Genomic DNA, 20,816 nt, shown 5'->3' with positions numbered 1-20,816 from the left:
CAAGTCTGTATCTTGCCCCAAAAGCCAACTCAAGCAGGCAAGAGTTTACGGATGTGATGGCACTTAAGAGACCGACCTACAATGGTGAAATCCAATTTTTTTTCACTACCAGTTCTCTGGGCGGGGTTTTGTGGGCATGGTGTGTCTTGGTGAGCATGGCAGGGGAATCTCCATTCCTTCCCTACTCCTGGGGGAAGGATACAGCAAAATCCCCATTCCCTCCCACTCTGGGGCCAGCCAGAGGTGACATTTGCTGGTTCTCTGAACTACTCAAAATCTCCACTACCAGTTCCCCAGACCTGCTGGGTTTTACCCCTGCCAACATAGCTTGTTCTGCTCTTGACTACTTAATGTACAGACCTCATGGCTGAACTAAGACCAGAGGGGCCTCTGTTCAAAGCCATGGAGAATTGCTAGGCTCCATAATAATAATAATAATAATAATAATAATAATAATAATAATAATAATAATAATAATTTATTGGATTTGTATGCCGCCCCTCTCCGTAGACTCGGGGCGGCTCACAACAATGACAAAAACAATATACAACGTAACAAATCTAATAATTAAAGAAAACATCTAAAACCCCATCATTTAAAAAAACCATACAACACCAGCATACCATACATAAAACTCTGTAAGCCCAGGGGTGATGTCTCAATTCCCCCATGCCTGGCGATATAGGTAGATCTTAAGTAATTTACCAAAAGACGAGGGTGGGGGCAGTTCTAATCTCTGGGGGGAGTTGATTCCAGAGGGCCGGGGCCGCCACAGAGAAGGCTCTTCCCCTGGGGCCCGCCAAACAACATTGTTTAGTTGACGGGACCCAGAGAAGGCCAACTCTGTGGAACCTAATTGGTCGCTGGGATTCGTGCGGCAGAAGACGGTCCCAGAGGTATTCGCGTAATAATCTGGTAATAATAATAATAATAATAATAATAATAATAATAATAATAAATTAGATTTGTATGCCACCCCTCTCCAAGGACACAAGGAATCCAGCCATAAATATGACTAGTCTCGTCCAGTCCAACTCAACATTGGGGTGAAGGAAGAAGTGCTCGTGACGCAGAGGGGATGGAGGTCTTCACATAAGAATCCCACTGGGATGGCTGCAGGTGGCTGAGTGGCCCCTCCAGCCTTGCTTGGGTTTTGAGAGTTTGGGGTTCTCTCATACCAGACTGGTGCCTCCTCCCCCCAATCTCCTCCCTGCCTGGAACCTGCATTTCCGTTGAGTGCTGGGACTGAGCACTTGAGACAAACAGCTCTTTATTGTAACTATATACATGATCCAGCAGAGATCAGGCTGACAGCTTCCTCTTTTGTAGAGAGCTGTCAGATGGCCCAGCCAATCAGCAGTCTCCGTGTAAATAATACTTGCTTAACATACTAAGTCACACTTAGTATGCTAAGCAAGTATTATTTACATATATACATATTTACAAGCAGAAAGCAGAACTAAACAACAAACTGCACATAGCAGCACGAAGCAGAATATACTCCCTCCTCAAGGTACTGGCTGTATCACACATCCACACTCTTACCTTAAACTCTGCGTATGTCGAAGGTCTCGCAGCCTAGATGCACCGAGACATATTAACAATTTCTATGTGCAATTTACACGCCTTTTGACTCAGATCTTGCTTTCGTTTTGTCGCTTACCAGTTCTTGTCTGGTAAAAGTACAATTACATAGAAACATAGAAGACTGACGGCAGAAAAAGACCTAATTATCCATCTAGTATGTTTATCCCAAGCATGTTTAAATTCAGTTACTGTGGATTTACCAACCACGTCTGCTGGAAGTTTGTTCCAAGGATCTACTACTCTTTCAGTAAAATAATATTTTCTCACGTTGCTTTTGATCTTTCCCCCAACTAACTTCAGATTGTGTCCCCTTGTTCTTATGTTCACTTTCCTATTAAAAACACGTCCCTCTCAATCATCCTGGACTTGGGATCGTTCCTTTTGTCTGGTATCATTTACATTAGTTCATCAGCAATAAATGCAGGTGATGCTGCTTACGTATTCAAATATTTTCTTGTGCTGCACTGAAAGCTAAAACTGCAACATCGGCCTCTAAGGTGGCTACAATGGTGTCCACGGAGCAGGGTCATGAGGCAATTAAAGGCCCACCTTCTTTATCTCAGCCGCGTGGGCAACACAGAAGGGGCGGGGCTTCACTCCCACAGCGGTGGTAGTGGTGGTGGCGGCTATCTTGTCTTAGTGCCACCCAGAAGCCTGACTGACACCCGCCATCCCTGCGGTCAGGGAAAAGCTGAGATAAGGGAGGACATTTGTGATACTGTGAATTTTGCGAATGGTCAGAAAATGTGTTTGGGAGACAAGTTCAGGAAGGGGCAAAAATGGAAAGAACACAGAACAGACACCAACAGAACAAAGGCTTGTCGTCCATGAGAAACCAGTTTTATTATTGTCATTGTAGTATACATTTTTTAAACAATGCAATTAAAAAGAGTTCTTTTTGTCAGTTTTTTTTGTGTGTGAGATCATTTCTAAAATGTGCAGCAATCAGGTTACAGAGCTGGCATGATGGCAGAAAAAAGAAAGTACTGTAAATATGTTTTTATTTTAGCATCATTCCAGGAAGCAGAGGGACGTCCCTTTGGGAATAACGCCGGGGGCAAGACGGGGCGACCGCTGGGCTCACGTGGAGCCTTCGTGCCACCCACCACCCAGGTGGCCTTCGGTCTGGAAAACTAACAAAGCCTCTTGTTGGGTTGGCACCTGCACACTCGCCTCTCTGGAGAAAAATGCCACAGGGCCCACGCCTGCCTTTCAGCCCGGCGTCTCTAACGTGGAAGCAACAATGAAGCCAAGCAGTTCTGACGACTAACCAAAAAAGGTGACTCAAAAAACACTTTCAGTCAAGCCACGTGAACCACCTGAAGATTTTCCACCTTAATATAGTGATACCTCGTCTTACAAACGCCTCGTCATACAAACTTTTCGAGATACAAACCCGGGGTTTAAGATTTTTTTGCCTCTTCTTACAAACTATTTTCACCTTACAAACCCACCGCCGCCTCTGGGATGCCCCACCTCCAGACTTCCGTTGCCAGCGAAGCACCCGTTTTTGTGCTGCTGGGATTTCCCTGAGGCTCCCCTCTATGGGAAACCCCAACTCCAGACTTCCGTGTTTTTGTGATGCTGCAGGGGAATCCCAGCAGCGCAAAAACAGGTGCTTCGCTGGCAACGGAAGTCCGGAGGTGGGGTTTCCCATGGAGGGGAGCCTCAGGGGAATCCCAGCAGTGCAAAAATGGGCGCTTCGGCTGGCAAAAGGGGTGAATTTTGGGCTTGCACGCATTAATCACTTTTCCATTGATTCCTATGGGAAACATTGTTTCGTCTTACAAACTTTTCACCTTAAGAACCTCGTCCTGGAACCAATTAAGTTTGTAAGACAAGGTATCACTGTACCAGTCTCCCCACACATTGTTAAAAAACCCAAATCTCCCCCTAGAACAGTGTTTCTCAACCTTGGCCATTTGAAGATGTGTGGACTTCAACTCCCAGAATTCCCCAGCCAGCAACGCTGGCTGAGGAATTCTGGGAGTTGAAGTCCGCACATCTTCAAGTGGCCAAGGTTGAGAAACACTGCCCTAAAAGATGCCCCACCAACACTGGCATCCATCACTGTCTCCAGCTCCCTGTTGTGGTGGCTCCAGTTTCCCCCATGAACAGCAGCCTCCGCCTCCCTCCCCACAATATGAGACTGGCTGGATATCTCCACGTGTGGGGGCTCTGAGCCCACCAACTCTCACTGGGGGGGAGGGTTGGGGGTCCATCCCAGCAGAGGCAAAGGGGGACTCCTGCCACCATCAACTGGGAAGGGGCGAGGTTTCCATTTCTGTAGCCTCCCATTCACATCATCGTGCCACGGTTTTATGCCTCCCTTCTTCAACCACTTATAGCAGGCAGCTATTAAAATGATTTGGAAAATGGTAGTGAACCATCAATGTGAAAACGGCAGTGATATTTCCCTCCCTGCCCCTAAGGGTGTTCAGGGGCACCAGCTGTGGGGCAAGGAAGGAAAACAGGCTGGCAGGAACAGCTGTGCAATGACAGCCCTCCCTCCTCTGGACAAGGGTCACCCATGGAAACATAGAAACATAGAAGACTGACGGCAGAAAAAGACCTCATGGTCCATGTAGTCTGCCCTTATACTATCCCCTGTATTTTATCTTAGCATGGATATATGTTTATCCCATGCATGTTTAAATTCAGTTACTGTGTATTTACCAACCACGTCTGCTGGAAGTTTGTTCCAAGGATCTACTACTCTTTCAGTGAAATAATATTTTCTCATGTTGCTTCTGATCTTTCCCCCAACTAACTTCACATTGTGTCCCCAATCTGGGGATTGGAGACACAAACGGGGGGGGGGGCTTTGGCTGCCCTCCGGACTTCTTGGAAAACACCCAATTCTTAAAGAATCTTCAAATCCTTTTTTAAAAAATCCATTGTAACAGTGATGCTCGAGGAGCCAGCTTCTGTGATCTGTATCAATCCTTGACACCATGGTTCCCTCTAAGCTGAGCAGTGAGCAATCGCTCACTTAAAAATCATCATCAACTCAGAGTTTTCCAAACCTGCCCAGAAGCCGAGAGGGAAAGAGTGAGAGGGAAGGAGAGAGAGAGGAAGAGAGAGAAACAGATAGAAAAAAGAGAGGAAGGAAAAGAGAAAGAAAAAGAATGGGAGTAAGGAAGAGAGAAAGAAAATCAAAATCTAGTTTGAAACTAGCTCAACTATTTAAGTGGCGTTTTGATATTGATAGAGTTGCCCTATTATGAGCTCACTGTTATAGACACACAGTACAGTATTTTATTTTGAAATTCTCTGAGGCAAAACAGGGTGGGTTTTTTGTTTGTTTGTTTGTTTGTTTATTTATTTATTATTTCTGTGCCGCCCAGTCCCAAAGGGACTGCCGCTCAGACACTATACTTTTCTGCCCACCCCCCCAAAAAATTAGAGGGAACACTGCTTGACACCCTGCATGGACAATGGTAATACCCAAGATTAATGGAACCAATAAGCTAATATGTGGGTTTTTAAAATCCAAACTTCTTGTTTAACCTTTCCCAAATCGGGGCCTTCTACAGACAAGTGGAAATGCACTATTCATCGTCCTCAACCAATATGGCCTTAACGACACTCTACCTCCAACACCTCGGGAGAGTCTCAAGATGGAGACGCTGCAGAGATAAACTTCAAAAATGACTGGCATTGCTTGCTACCTGACAGGTGCCTACCAGCCCAAAGGGGTGGACGGGGCCACCACCAAGCCTTCCCTCTCCCACCTTGTTAATCGCCTTTCTACAAGACAAAGTTCCAGAGAAGCATCACATTCACGACTTGTACTTGTCCTTCTACGGAAAGTGTGAATTGCAACTTACGGTCTCATCCCAACCCTAAAAAGTTTCTCACTGGAAGCTTCATGGTTTCTTTAACAGGAGAACCAAATCTGGAATTTGATTCTCTTGCAATACGACATCCGAGGCTTTTTTATTCCCAGAGATCCTCTTATGGAAGCCTGACTCCTAGGGGGTATAATTAGGCCAAGGTCTGGCCACAGACTCTTAAGGTCAACCCAGACAGTGCCTGGACAAAAGGCCCCTCTAAGAAGAAAGGCTTCAATTGCTCGACCACTACCACTTTTACACACTTCATCGCCTGCATTTATTACCAAGGTTGGATATCCCTGATTTATAGCATGCAAAAACATCCCTCCCCCCCCCCTTCAGGAGCGCATGGGGAGGGGGAAACGGGCAGTTTGTATATATATTTTTTTTAAAATCAAGGCTTTCATGGCACCACTGCAGCTACCATATGGACTTTGGTGATCCCCCCTGGTGGAGACCGCAGGAGAGCAACATTGAATCTCTGACATCATTAAAAGGCAATTCCTTGTTTATATGTCCTCTGCTCTTTAAAAAATAGAAAAACTACATTCTACCCAGCTAGATTCTTAGCCCTTTTTTTAAAAAAAAGGGGGGGGGAGGCAAGGAGACCCATCTGTGCCCTTTTCCTTCCCTCGTTAACAAAGCCGCAAGACACATCCCTTCTTGCTCAGGTGGGCATTTTCTTCCATGCCAAAGGCCACTGTCAACTTTTAAGAGGCTGCCGCACAAAATGAAGGAGGATAGGGTTCATTCATTAGCTCCGTCAGGTTTAATGAGATTATTTCTGACTTGCCCACCTATACCCCCTGCCAAATTAACCATTCCTATTTGGTAGCTCATCTGGAGGGGGTTTTTTGGGGGCATCACCAAAATGTTGGGAACTGTACTTCTGTCCAGAGTGGCTTCCACTTTGGGTCCAGAACTCTTAGTGGCTTTTTGATGGGCAGAAATTACTTGGGAATATTTGCCTGGAATCAATTTGATGTGAAATTCCAAATTTGGCTGCTCTGTCCTGAGCCTAGATCCAAGGCACTTTGGCATATACAACAGAAATTTCCCCACGACAAGTTTCCCGCCAGGAATAAAGATGGAGTGAAAATGCTCCTTGCCTAAAAGGCTTAGGTGGCCCCCTTGGAAGAGTCAGTGGCCAGTGACGACCACCCAATTAAGTCACAGAGTCGCAGGACCCGTTCGCTGCCCACTGTCTCTGGTTGTTGAGCCTTCACCGAATTAGGCACAGCTCTGGAGTAGATGGGCCAAGATGATTTTTGGGGAGCAGCAAAACTAAAGCACTGAAAGTTTTTTTAATGCCCTAAAAATAATAAAGATGAAATTTATCTTGAGATGTTTCTTGATTACTAGCAAGAACTTCAGTCTTGAAGAAACTTTTTTTCTGATAAAAATCTCAAATCTCACTAAAAAAGTGTATTCTATTTCTTTACTTATTAAATTTATAGGCCACCCATTTTATTATTGACTCTGTTATAACAAAAATAAATTAAGATTAAAATCCCTTAATAAGTGACAGGTTTCACGCAGGGGTCCTTAAAGAGGTTGGCTTGGCTGCTTATGATCTCTGTCCTTATAATCGCGTCTGGTATTTTGTAACAAAAATCTTGTACAGTACTTGCTAAATTACTGGAAACAAAAGGAACTGCTATGCTAAAAACAAGGAAATTTCAAGTGCTAACTGAATAAAGTACTGAAAAAAAAGTATGGAAAAAAAAATAAAACTCCAAACTTAGAACAGAAAGAGTCACAATTAAGGAATAATTGGCTAATCCATTTCTGAAGTTGTTACCACTGCAGTCCATAGTAGTAGAAACTCTAGCTTTTCAGCTACATGGAAAGGAAAGGTGCTGATTTGGAATGTAAAAACATTTTAAAATATCTAAACACAAATGGGGAAGAGAAGCAACTCAAAACAATTCCTTATATAAAAATGGTCCTATAAATAATATATTCTAATATTGCCAGTTAAATGATCCATAATTAATACAAAGTGCAAGAGGTTTCTCCCTCCCTCCCACCTTCTTCGCCTTCCCTTTCGAGGGAATCCGTCTTGCCTGTGGAGAAATGTGGAGCGTGGCCCTGTCGGGGTGGCCCCCTCCGTCGGGGTGGGACGCAGGTTGCATCAGGGGCCTCTGTGCAGGAGGAGCCGGGAGGGGAACGGGGGCCCTTGGCGGGCTCAGAAGTTGCTGAAGATCTCCCGCTTCTTGTTCCAGTCCATCTGAGGTGCCCTCTTGTTCACCCGCTTGGCACGAAGCCGCTCCTTGGCTTCCGCTGCGGTGGGGCTCAGGCTCAGCCCGCTCTCTTCAAAGGGGTCGCTCTTTTTTGCTTCTCTCACCTAGGAGGAAACCAAGGAGCTTCAGCTCTCAGGAATATGGAAAAGACCCTACTCCAAGCAAACACTTTCTCTTAGGACACATATAATCACCGCGGTTAGAATTTCACTGGCACAAATGTGGAAAAATGAACAGACCCCCCACCTGAAAGTTTAATTATTGATAAAATATACAGATGCGCAGAGATGGATGAAATGACGAACAACAAATAAAGAAACCAAAGAAACAGGGCACAAATGGATTCAAAATAAAAAATAACAATACAGAGTATCGGTATATATAGAGAGAAATAAAAATAAACATTTTGCAATAGTAATAGAGATAAGCAAAATAAATACTTATGATTGATAATTACTTTGTTACAGAAACTAAAAGAATTCATGCTCATTGATATTCCATCTTTTTTTCTATTTTCTAATACTATGCTTTATTCACTATATATATATATTAGAATGAACATAATTTAATAGAATATACAGTATAGAGAAATGAACAGCATATGTAAAATGTAATAGATACGGATTAAGACCTATACAAAAAATTATATGTCTTTCTACCATTCATACCATCCATTCAGTTCCTGTGGATTCTTCCTCCCTCCCTTCTCTTTCCTTCCTTCCTTCCTCGTTCATAGAAACATATAAGATAGACGACAGAAGAAGACCTCCTGGTCCATCTAGTCTGCCCTTATACTATTTTATAATATTTCCTGTATTTTATCTCAGGATGGATCGATGTTTATCCCAGGCATGTTTCAATTCAGTTCCTGTGGATTCTTCCTCCCTCCCTCCCTCCTTCCTCATTCCTTCCTTCCTTCTCTTTCCTTCTTCCCTCCCTCCCTTCATAATTCCTTCCTTCCTTCCTTCCTCATTCATAGAAACATAGAAGAAGATAGACGGCAGGAAAAGACCTCCTGGTCCATCTAGTCTGCCCTTATACTATTTCCTGCATTTTATCTCAGGATGGATTGAGGTTTATCCCAGGCATGTTTCCATTCAGTTCCTATGGAAGACTTGCCTTTGCCCTTGCCTTGCCTCAGTTACTTCTCAGACTCGCCTTTGCCTTGGACGGTGGGCTCTGGTGTGGGTGTGCCTGACTTTCCTTCTACCTTGTCCTTGCCTCGTGGGCTGCTCCAGCTCCTTGGATGCATTTTAGAACTGAATTAGGGAACTCGTTGGGGGTTGCTTGTTCCTGGGCTGGGATTCCCTGGGGAAGCCACTTGGAGAGCTTGCAAAGCCTCAACAGATCCCTTGAACCCTCTGCGGTGCAGGTGCGTATGGGCGGGAACTGGAGAGTTAGCAGAGCAAGGGCCTCAAGGCCTGTTTTTATAATAACCAGCCAAGACATCAACATGAAAGGGTCTAAAAGCCAACTTTGGTCGATTCCTATAACCAATGGCCTAATGGCAGCAGTACCAGTGTTTCTGTGATGTTCCCCCAACTCATTAAAAGAAATAAATGCTGGAAGAGTTTTGAAGTTTCTCAATGTTCTTCAAGTTTAGTTGGGGGAAAGATCAGAAGCAACATGAGAAAATATTATTTGACTGAAAGAGTAGTAGATGCTTGGAACAAACTTCCAGCAGACGTGGTAGATAAATCCACAGGAACTGGATTTAAACATGCCTGGGATAAACATATATCCATCCTAAGATAAAATACAGGAAATAGTATCAGGGCAGACTAGATGAACCATGGGGTCTTTTTCTACCGTCAATCTTCTTCTATGTATCTAAGGGGGAAACCTCATGCAAAGCGCATTGCGACTGAGTGATTATGTCAGTCTGGAAAATAATGCCACTGACATACAAGACGCAGTCCTGGCCACCTTTTCACCGAAATTGCCCTGGAACCAAGGCGGCTTGGAGACCGAGAGGCCCATCCTGGACACGGGCATCCAAACAGGGACAGCAGCCGGCTGAGCCTCGCTCCCTCTGCCAGGATCCCATGCGGAGGAGGGCCCACCCCATCCTGCTAAGAACACCAGCTCTTCTCCCCAGGCCGGCAAAAAAGCCGGCCGAGAGCGGCAGGGCCTTCTCCCCCTCCCTCCCCTGGCCCCCCAAGTGTGGAAAGAATGCAGAGCTGGATGCCCAAGCCGAGATCCAGCTGCTCCCTCCCGAGCGGAGCCTTCCTAATGAAAGCCACTCTTAAGGGGAGAGCAGCGAATAGGCCGCCTTGCATGGAAATATTTTCTTTCACATTTGAATGCAATTCAAGGCTTTCACTGCACAGCTGGGCAAAGGCGGCCTCTCTGTTGCAGGGTGGAAAAAATCTAAATCCCTTTGGCATTGACACGGCCTACCCGTCCGTCGCGTCTATGTGGATCCGCGGAGGGAAGGTGGCTTGACTGGCGGCCCCTCCTCCGGGATGGGGATGCCAGGAGGGGAGGCAAGGCTCAGAGTGGGGAGAAAAGGAGTGAAACGCCGGCTGTGGGAAGCACAAAGAGGGTGGAAAACTCCGCAGGCTGCTCAGAATGAAGAAGAGGAAAGGGGCAGAAAAGGCCATAGGGGAAGAGCCTGACCCGGAAGCAAGAGAGCCACGCTAGGAGCGAAAGAGCCACCCGTGGCGGGAAGAGTTCGGAACGACATATAGAGAAAGGCAGGAAGATAGAAAAAGACAAAGACTAATGAAGAAAAGGAGATAAAAATACTCTGGAGGACAGAAGGAAAAGGGGGGACATGATCGAAACTTTTAAATACGTTAAAGGGTTAAATAAGGTTCAGGAGGGAAGTGTTTTTAATAGGAAAGTGAACACAAGAACAAGGGGGCACAATCTGAAGTTAGTTGGGGGAAAGATCAAAAGCAATATGAGAAAATATTATTTTACTGAAAGAGTAGTAGATGCTTGGAACAAACTTCCAGCAGACGCAGTTGGTAAATCCACAGGAACTGAATTTAAACATGCCTGGGATAAACATATATCCATTGTAAGATAAAATACAGAAAATAGTATAAGGGCAGACTAGATGGACCATGAGGTCTTTCTCTGCCGTCAGTCTTCTATGTTTCTAAAAATACAGTTACTTTAATGAACCACTATACCACAGAATAAATATAGTTGAAACGAAAAGAAACATAGAGAAATATTGATAATTTAACGTGCACTAGTAAGTAGGAATTGAAATGGTTGCAAATGAATAAGCTGCAAATAAAAATATCCTGCTATATAGCAGGTATCCATTCTAAGTTCTGATACCAAAGCTACTTGCTGCATAAAGCATAATGCTTTATTTTGTCTGGTTTCTATGTATGTATGCTTTCTTTTTCTGTTGTCTTGTTTTCATCAATGTAAATAATCAATAAAGATTTTTTTTTTATAAGAAAGACAGGAAGATAGAAAAAGACTAATGAAGGAAAGGAAGGGGGAGACGGGGACCAAGGAGGCCACAGAAGCATCACGGGAGAACAGATGGGGGTAGAAGGGAAACCATGACGTGGGCTAGATGACCTCCAAGGGCCCTCCCAGCCTTAGAATTCCACGAGAAGGGAGAAATCGTGGCGGTTTGCCCGTCACCCCTCGGCCTGGATGAGGGAAAAGGCTGCTTCTTTACCTCGGCCTCCTCGGGACTTTGGCAATCGCTGTGGGACGAAGACACGGATCCGCCATTCAGCTGTGAGGGATGGAAAAAGGGGGCACGTTTATCACAAGACACGCAGGGTGGTCAGGAGAGAAACCACCACCCCCTTCATTGGTTGGAGAAAGCAGCGAAGACAGGCACCCTGCTCGATTAAAGAGGAACAAAGAGAGACTCTTTGGGCAGATGAAGAAAAAGGGAAAACGGATCATAGCCTTCTGGTTTGGGCAGTATACCAAGCCATGATCTGTTGAACAAACCACAGCAGGCTGGTTTGTCAGATGACACGAGGACGATAGGTGAAGTTTCAAGGCCGGGCTTAGGGGTCTGGACTGGGCAAAGGCAGAGCAGGGGTGCACTGTTATGACGCAAGGTTGAACTGGAGGAACCTGGGGTCCCTTAAAACCCCAAAGGCAATGATGCTCCGATCTCGGCCAAAGGCCAACTCTCAGCCACAGCCAGAGAGGGAAAGCCGCCCTGGATCCCTTTCAAGGGGTCTCTTGTGGCCTCGAGGCCAAAATCCCTCGGTCCTGCACGGGGAGAAGAGGACCAGGACCAAAGGGTTTCCAAAATGCTCCCTTCCCCCAGAAGAACAGCCAACACTCAACTTACCTGCGTTTGCGCTGATCCATTCGTCATGGGTGGAGGAATTCCCCCTGCAGAAAATGCAGAAACAATTCCCATGAGGAGCCCTTCCAGTGAAACCACACACACCACCACCCCCGGTGCAGAAGATTACCCCCACCCCAGCCCCCTCTGAGCCGGAGAGCCATTAATTCTGCAGCTCTTAGAAGTGGGGGAGGAAGAGGACCCCGCCTGTCGCTGGCAGAAAACCAACTGCATTGGCTCCCGATCAGTTTCCGGTCAGAATTCAAAGTGTTGGTAATGACCTATAAAGCCTTACATGGCATCGGACCAGAATACCTCCAGAACCGTCTTCTGCCGCACGAATCCCAGCGACCAATTAGGTCCCACAGAGTTGGCCTTCTCTGGGTCCCGTCAACTAAACAATGTCGGTTGGTAGGGCCCAGTGGGAGAGCCTTCTCTGTGGCGGCCCCAGCCCTTTGGAATCAACTCCCCCCAGAGATTAGAACTGCCCCCACCCTCCTTGCCTTTTGTAAATTGCTAAAGATCCACCTATGTCGCCAGGCATGGGGGAATTAAGATACCTCAAGGCATATATAGTTTATGCATGGAATGATTGTGTTGTATGGTTTTACTGTTGGGGTTTTAAATGTTTTTTAATATTAGATTTGTTATACTGTGTTATTTTGTTGTGAGCCACTGTGAGTCCATGGAGAGGGGCGGCATACAAATCTAATAAATTATTATTATTATTATTATTATTATTATTATTATTATTATTATTATTATTATAAACATAGAAACATAGAAACATAGAAACATAGAAACATATAAGACTGACAGCAGAAAAAGACCTCATGGTCCATCTAGTCTGCCCTTATACTATTTTATGTATTTTATCTTACAATGGATATATGTTTATCCCAGGCATGTTTAAATTCAGTTACTGCGGATTTACCAACCACGTCTGCTGGAAGTTTGTTCCAAGGATCTACTACTCTTTCAGTCAAATAATATTTTCTCATGTTGCTTTTGATCTTTCCCCCAACTAACTTCAGACTGTGTCCCCTTGTTCTTGTGTTCACTTTCCTATTAAAAACACTTCCCTCCTGAACCTTATTTAACCATTTAATATATTTAAATGTTTTGATCATGTCCCCCCTTTTCCTTCTGTTCTCCAGACTATTATTACTATTATTATTATTATTATTATTATTATTACTACTATTATTATTATTACTATTATTATTATTATTATTAACTGGTCCCCTAGGCTGGGAAAGGGCCTACCAAGAGAGAGGCCTGGGGAAACCTCTCTGCCTGGTCTCCAGGGAACAAAGCAGTGGCGTCCATACACACAAACGCACGTGCTGGGACTGGAAAACTGATTCAAGCAGGAACCAGGCCCAAGTGTTGCAACTACTGCTCCAGCCCAGATTGGATGTCAGGGCTGCTGCTCAGGGTAGGGATGGCCTAACGCAGCTGTGCCAGGTGAGTTTGCAGGCCGGTCTCTATGGAGACCTTGCAGGTCTTCCAAGGACATCAACGCCCATCAGCCACCTCAGAACGGGCAAAGCTCCGGGTTCTGGAATCCAACCACTCCCCAAACTGCAGGGAGATCCATCCAAAATCTCACCCCTTCCCCCACTCTGCTCCCGTGAGCGGTGAGTGATCTGAACCCAGCCCAAGCGCAACACCCCCCCGGCTACACCCCACAGATGGGCAAAGGGCAAGCCGCCCTCTCCAAGGGCCCATTGAGAGCCAAGGTGGCATCAATAATAATAATAATAATAATAATAATAATAATAATAATAATTTATTAGATTTGTATGCTGCCCCTCTCCAAAGACTCGGGGCGGCTCACAACACGATAAAAACAGTATTATACAGGCACAAATCTAATATTTAAAAAAACCCTAAAAACCCTATCATAATTAAAAACCAAACAGCACATACATACCAAACATAAATTATAATAAGCCTGGGGAAAAGGTGTCTCAAATCCCCCATGCCTGGCGGTATAGGTGGGTCTTAAGTAGTTTAGGGAAGACAAGGAGGGTGGGAGCAATTCTAATCTCCGGGGGGAGTTGATTCCAGAGGGCCGGGGCCGCCACAGAGAAGGCTCTTCCCATGGGGCCCGCCAGACGACATTGTTTTATCGACGGGACCCGGAGAAGGCCAACTCTGTGGGACCTTATCGGCCGCTGGGATTCGTGCGGTAGCAGGCGGTTCCGGAGGTATTCTGGCCCAATGCCATGTAGGGCTTTAAAGGTTATAACCAACACTTTGAATTGTGACCGGAAACTGATCGGCAGCCAATGCAGGCCACGGAGTGTTGTAGATACGTGGGCGAATCTGGGAAGCCCCATGATGGCTCTCGCGGCTGCGTTCTGCATGATCTGGAGTTTCCGAACACTTTTCAAAGGTAGCCCCATGTAGAGAGCGTTGCAGTAATCGAACCTCGAGGTGATAAGGGCATGAGTGACTGTGAGCAATGACTCCCTGTCCAAATAGGGCTGCAACTGGTGCACCAGGCGAACCTGGGCAAACGCCCTCCTCGCCACAGCCGACAGATGATGTTCCAATGTCAGCTGTGGATCGAGGAGGACCTCAAACCTCCTAAACCAGAAGCAACCTGCAGAACCATGAGCTCCAGCCGCCTTCGTGTTGTAGGAAGCTCCCCTCTCCCACCCTCCCACCAGGGCCCAGCCAGCCCCTCCGCAGCCCCTTACCCAGAAGGAAGGAAGGGGGGGCCGTATTTCAGCCAGCCTGCAGCAGCTGGAAAGCAGGTCTGGGCAATAGTGGTGGGTTCTGGCACTCTGCCTGCTGCTGCTGCGGCTGAAATACGGGGTGGGGGCGGGGGGGCTCCTTCTACAGAGAGCCAAGAGGAGAGTGTCTCCCCTCCGTCCCTGGGCATTTCCTGAGCCCAACATCTCTCCCTCCCCCTCGCAACTGCAAAAATCTCCGCATGATTCCAAGTTGTTCTTTTGGCGTCTTTCTTTCCACTGAGAGCCAGAAAAGAAGACAGGCAGCTTCAATAGGAAACAGCTGTGCTAAAAATCACAGAGCTCTCCATTCAGCCTGGCTGCGGTGGGGAGGGGGGGCTGGCGGTGGAATCGTGTCACGTTGGGTGGGAGGCCTGATCCCCCTCCCCGCCAACCCCCGCCAGGCAAGTGGAACCAGGAGTCTCCCTCTCTCTCTCTCTGTAGCCCCAGGGATCCAGTCCTTGCTCTGTGTGAGACCCAGGCCTTTTGCAAGGACAACCCGACACTTGCTGCAGCCCCAGGAGGGGGGGGGTCGTCAGCTGGGGGACTCCTGGGGCACTTTGAAGTGGGGGGAAAGGGAGGCGGTCCCCTGGGAGGCCTATTGCTGCCACGTCCATTCTCAAAATGGAAAGATGGGCAGGTGGGCAGCCAGAGCACCTGCCCAAGAGTTTAAGAGGTGACTTGATCGAAGTGTATAAAATCATGCATGGGATAGAAAAGGTGGATAGAGAAAAATTCTTTTCTCTATCACAAAATACTAGGACGAGGTGGCCCTCCCTAAAGCTCATAGGTAAGAAAGTGAGGACAAATCAAGGGAAATATTTCTTCACCCAGAGGGTCCTCGGTTGATGGAATTCACTTCCAGAAGAAGCCTGGATAGCTTCAAGGCAGGATTAGACAGATTCATGGATGCCAAGTGTATCCGTGGTTATTGAAACGGATGTCCATGTGCCGCCTCTACGTTGGTTGAGGCAGGCAGGATTCCCTTGAGTCCCGTTTGTTGGGGGTCAAGGGAAAGGGAGGGTCTTGCCTTCTCTTTCTCTTTCTGCTCAAGATCCCCATGGACAATTGATGGGCCACTGGGTGACACAGAATGCTGGACTCGCTGGGCTTTGGCCTGATTCTTATGTTCTTAAGGAGGGGTCAAAAAAGTCACAGTGGCAGCTGCCACTGTACGAAGTTCCATTCCTTTCGGAAACACCTGTTTGCTACCTGGCCTGTTCTAATCTAAGAGAGTCAGCCGCGGATGCTCTTTCGCCTGGGACCGCCGAGAGGCTGTGTGGAATATCTGGTTCCATTTCTGTCCATGGAGATTCTCTGGCACTCCATAGCTGCCTTCCTCTGCCAGCATCCAATGGTGACAGTCTTGGTTTTCTTCAGCTGCTTTGCAAGGGAAGGGATGGGTTTCTCTATAAAGACAGCTTTTGTACGTCTACCTTTGGACACATATCAGCTGCCGTGCTGGAAATGACAGGGCCTTTCAGAGTATGAAAGGGCTTTTCAAAAAATGGCAATTTTAAGAGGGGTGCACTTCAACTCCCAGAAATCATTGCTGGGTGAGAATTCTCTTCTGCCGCACGAATCCCAGCGACCGGTTATGTCCCACAGAGTTGGCCTTCTCCGGGTCCCGTCGACTAAGCAATGTTGTTTGGCGGGACCCAGGAGAAGAGCCTTCTCTGTGGCGGCCCCGACCCTCTGGAACCAGCTCCCCCCAGATATCAGAGTTGCCCCCACCCTCCTTGCCTTTCGCAAGCTCCTTAAAACCCACCTCTGTCGTCAGGCATGGGGGAATTGAAATTTCCCTTCCCCCTAGGCTTATAGAATTTATACATGGTATGACTGTATGTATGAGTGGTTCTTTAAATTGGGTTTTTTAGATTGTTTTTAATATTAGATTTGTTTACATTGTCTTTTTTATTGTTGTTAGCTGCCCCGAGTTTTCGGAGAGGGGTGGCATACAAATCTAATTAATTAATTAATCAATTAATTAATTAATTAATTCTGGGAGCTGAAGTCCACATGTCTTAAAATGGCCAAGTTTTCAAAGCTTCGGGTTATATCTGCCACTCCATTTCTCACTTCTCCGGGGCCGAGTCCTTAGAAATACAGTAGTACCTCTAGATACGAGCTGCTCTACATGTGAGTATTTCAAGATACGAGCCATAGAAACATAGAAACATAGAAGTCTGACGGCAGAAAAAGACCTCATGGTCTATCTAGTCTGCCCTTATACTATTTTCTGTATTTTATCTTAGGATGGATATATGTTTATCCCAGGCATGTTTAAATTCAGTTACTGTGGATGTATCTACCACATCTGCTGGAAGTTTGTTCCAAGGATCTACTACTCTTTCAGTAAAATAATATTTTCTCATGTTGCTTTTGATCTTTCCCCCAACTAACTTCAGATTGTGTCCCCTTGTTCTTGTGTTCACTTTCCTATTAAAAACACTTCCCTCCTGGACCTTATTTAACCCTTTAATATATTTAAATGTTTCGATCATGTCCCCCCTTTTCCTTCTGTCCTCCAGACTATACAGATTGAGTTCATTAAGTCTTTCCTGATACGTTTTATGCTTAAAACCTTCCACCATTCTTGTAGCCCGTCTTTGGACCCGTTCAATTTTGTCAATATCTTTTTGTAGGTGAGGTCTCCAGAACTGAACACAGTATTCCAAATGTGGTCTCACCAGCATTCTATATAGTGGGATCATAATCTCCCTCTTCCTGCTTGTTATACCTCTAGCTATGCAGCCAAGCATCCTACTTGCTTTCCCTACCGCCTGACTGCACTGTTCACCCATTTTGAGACTGTCAGAAATCACTACCCCTAAATCCTTTTCTTTTGAAGCATTTGCCAACACTGAACTGCCAATACAATACTCAGATTGAGGATTCCTTTTCCCCAAGTGCATTATTTTACATTTGGAAACATTAAACTGCAGTTTCCATTGCTTAGACCATTTATCTAGTAAAGCTAAATCATTTACCATATTACAGACGCCTCCAGGAATATCAACCCTATTGCACACTTTAGAGTCATCGGCAAATAGGCAAACCTTCCCTACCAAACCTTCCCCTATGTCACTCACAAATATATTAAAAAGAATAGGACCCAGAACAGATCCTTGTGGCACACCACTTGTAACCTGACTCTGCTCAGAATACTCGCCATTAACAATAACTCTCTGATGTCTACGCTTCAGCCAGCTGCAAATCCATTGAACTATCCAGGGATTAAGTCCAATCTTCACTAATTTATCTATCAGCTCTTTATGTGGAACCGTATCAAAGGCTTTGCTGAAGTCCAGGTAGGCAATATCCACGGCACCACCTTCATCCAACACCTTTGTGACATAGTCAAAGAAATCAATGAGATTAGTCTGACATGATTTGCCTTCAGTAAAGCCATGCTGATTTGGGTCTAATAAGTTATTGTTTTTTAGGTGCTGATTTATCCTCTTTTTGAGTAGAGTCTCCATCATTTTAACTACAACTGATGTCAAGCTAACTGGCCTGTAGTTACCAGCTTCTTCTCTACTGCCCTTCTTGTGAATAGGCACAACACTGGCCATTCTCCAATCCTCAGGAACTTCTCCTGTTAACAAGGATTGGTTAAACAAATCAGTCAGGGGGGTAGCAAGGACAGATCTGAGTTCTTTAAGAACTCTAGGGTGGATGCCATCTGGACCCATTGCCTTATTTATCTTTAATCTTTCAAGTTCTTCTAAGACATCGGCTTCTAAGATCACTGGAGCTGAATCCGTACAGCTGGAAGCAATGCTATATCCCTCTATAGTATTATTTTGTAAGGTGTCTTTTGAGAAAACTGAACAGAAGTAGCTATTGAAATGGTCAGCGATCTCCTTATTCCCATTAATGCATGTATTATTCCCGGTACTAAGCTTCGTGATGCCGCAGTTTTTCTTCTTCTTATCATTAATATATCTGAAGAAGGTTTTATCCCCCTTCTTTACAGATTTGGCAATTTCTTCCTCTTTTGAGGCTTTAGCAGCATGTATTATCTGTTTCGCCTCCTTCTGTCTCATTTTATATACCTCCCTATCAGCTATACTTCCAGACTCTTTATACCTCCTATAGGCAGCCCTTTTTTCATTGACTATAGCCCTTACATCATTGCTAAACCATAGCGGTTTCTTCTTCCTTTTACCTTTAGTTATTTGTCTTACATACAGTCCAGTGGCTTTTAAGATGGCCTTTTTTAATACAGTCCACTGGATGCTCGCTCCTGCCATTTTATCCCTCCCCTTTAATTCATTATCTAAATATTCTCCCATTGCATTAAAATTTGTTTTTCTGAAATCCAATACTTTGGTTGCATTATAGGATTGCTCACAATGAGTTTTTACATCAAACCACAAACATAGATGGTCACTGCAACCTAAATTTTCTCCCACCTTGACATCTGAAACCCAATTCCCATTCGTAAAAACTAAATCTAGAATATTCTCCCCTCTAGTTGGTGTCTTAACCAGCTGTGCCAGAGCTGCTCCTGTAAAGGCCTCTACTATATTCTTACTTTTGCATGTAAGGGCACTGGGGATATTCCAGTCAACATCAGGCATGTTGAAATCACCCATAACCACAATATCTCCCTTTACTGCCATTTGGGTAATTTCATCCACCATCTTGTTGTCATATTCCTCGGATTGCCCTGGAGGCCTATAGATCACCCCAATTCTAATGACAGAACCTTCTTTATTTTGCATGCAAATCCAGAGAGTCTCTAGATCTTGACACGTATTTTGAATTAGTGTTGTTTTTAGACTTTCTTTAATATAAATGGCTACTCCACCTCCCCTTCTCTCTATTCTATCCTTCCTATACAGTGTATATCCTGGTATGGATATTTCCCATTCATTAGAATCCTTAAACCATGTCTCAGTTATGGCAACCAGGTCCAAATTATCTCTAGATATTATGGCCATTAATTCACAGAGCTTGTTGCTCAAGCTTCGAGCATTTGTGCACATTACCCGAAGAACATTATTTTCGTTATTAGTTTGCCCCTTATCATCAACAACTACATCTATATTATTTGCAGCTCCCTTTTCATAAGCTTCCAAAAACTGCTTTATCCTCATTGGTCGGGGACAGAAATCACCCACATCAGTTACATCTCTGTCCCCTTTACCTAGTTTAAATGCCTGTCCAAAAAAGTTCTGAATTCCTCACCGAGCACCTGGGTACCTCTGTATGATGGATGCAAACCATCCCTCTTAAACAACTCCCTATTAGACCACCTACTGACATCATGACTTACATAGCCAAAACCTTCAGCTTTACACCACTGCCTTAACCACACATTAAACTCTCTGATACACGTTGTTTTATCCTCTTGGCCACAAACCGGTAACACCTCTGAAAAAGTCACTGAATCAGTTATTTTACCCAGCTCCACACTTAGACATTGAAAATCTCTTTTTACTACATTAACATTTCTCTGGGACAAATCATTTGTGCCAAGATGCACCACCACATCAACGTTATTACCTTTACTCACAGTCTTAACAATGTTTGTAATCCGCCTCCTGTCCCTGCTGGCAGTGGCCCCTGGGAGACACCTCAGCACCTTAACCACATCCTTGCTCTGTCCCAAATCAACACCTCTAACGGTCGAATCACCCACAAGAAAATGTGTCCTCTTTTTATTTCTACTAACTGTACTTGATGGTTTGGTGACATTTATGACAACTTCCCCTTTGAACATCCCCTCATTCTCTGCCTGAGGGACCTTGCTAATATCTCCAACATCCTTACTATTTAAATCCGCAAGAACACTATAGGAATTTGATACAGAGAGACCAAAATTGCGATGTTTTTGCTCAACTGCACGCAATCTTCCTGAACCGACAGTTGTCCACACAGCCCTCCTCCTCGGGGGGCGCTGTGGAAGTGGAGGCTGGACACATGGCTGCATTACAGCACGTGGCTGGGACAATCTTTCCACTTCTGACTGCAAGCTACAAACTAAGGACTGCAGTCTAGAGATCTCGCCATCTAACCTAGATGTCCTTATGCAAAGAGGGCAGTACCCCAAGTTCCACAAGGTACTACGGAAGACAACAGCCAAACAAATGTTACACTGCACCAAGCCAGTCATCAT

At 45.3% G+C, this 20,816-nt stretch overlaps 1 protein-coding gene across 3 annotated transcripts in view; it reads right to left on the bottom strand.

Moving 5' to 3' along the window:
• Nucleotides 1–4,880: 4,880 nt before the first annotated feature.
• Nucleotides 4,881–20,816, bottom strand: part of NHERF2 (NHERF family PDZ scaffold protein 2) — a 115,333-nt gene continuing 99,397 nt past the window's right edge. For 2 of the 3 annotated variants that reach the window (XM_070760969.1, XM_070760971.1), the window contains 3 exons: nt 11,952–11,995; nt 11,316–11,375; nt 4,881–7,770 (listed from right to left, as the gene is read on the bottom strand). In XM_070760969.1, coding sequence (XP_070617070.1) covers nt 7,612–7,770; nt 11,316–11,375; nt 11,952–11,995 — 263 coding nt within the window. In that variant the 3' untranslated portion in view covers nt 4,881–7,611. The remainder of the gene's footprint in view (nt 7,771–11,315; nt 11,376–11,951; nt 11,996–20,816) is intronic. The other variant, XM_070760970.1, reaches the window with a different exon arrangement.

Source organism: Erythrolamprus reginae, chromosome 9, assembly GCF_031021105.1.
Source record: "Erythrolamprus reginae isolate rEryReg1 chromosome 9, rEryReg1.hap1, whole genome shotgun sequence".
Lineage (NCBI taxonomy): Eukaryota > Metazoa > Chordata > Lepidosauria > Squamata > Dipsadidae > Erythrolamprus > Erythrolamprus reginae.
This window is presented reverse-complemented; position numbering and strand designations above follow the sequence as displayed.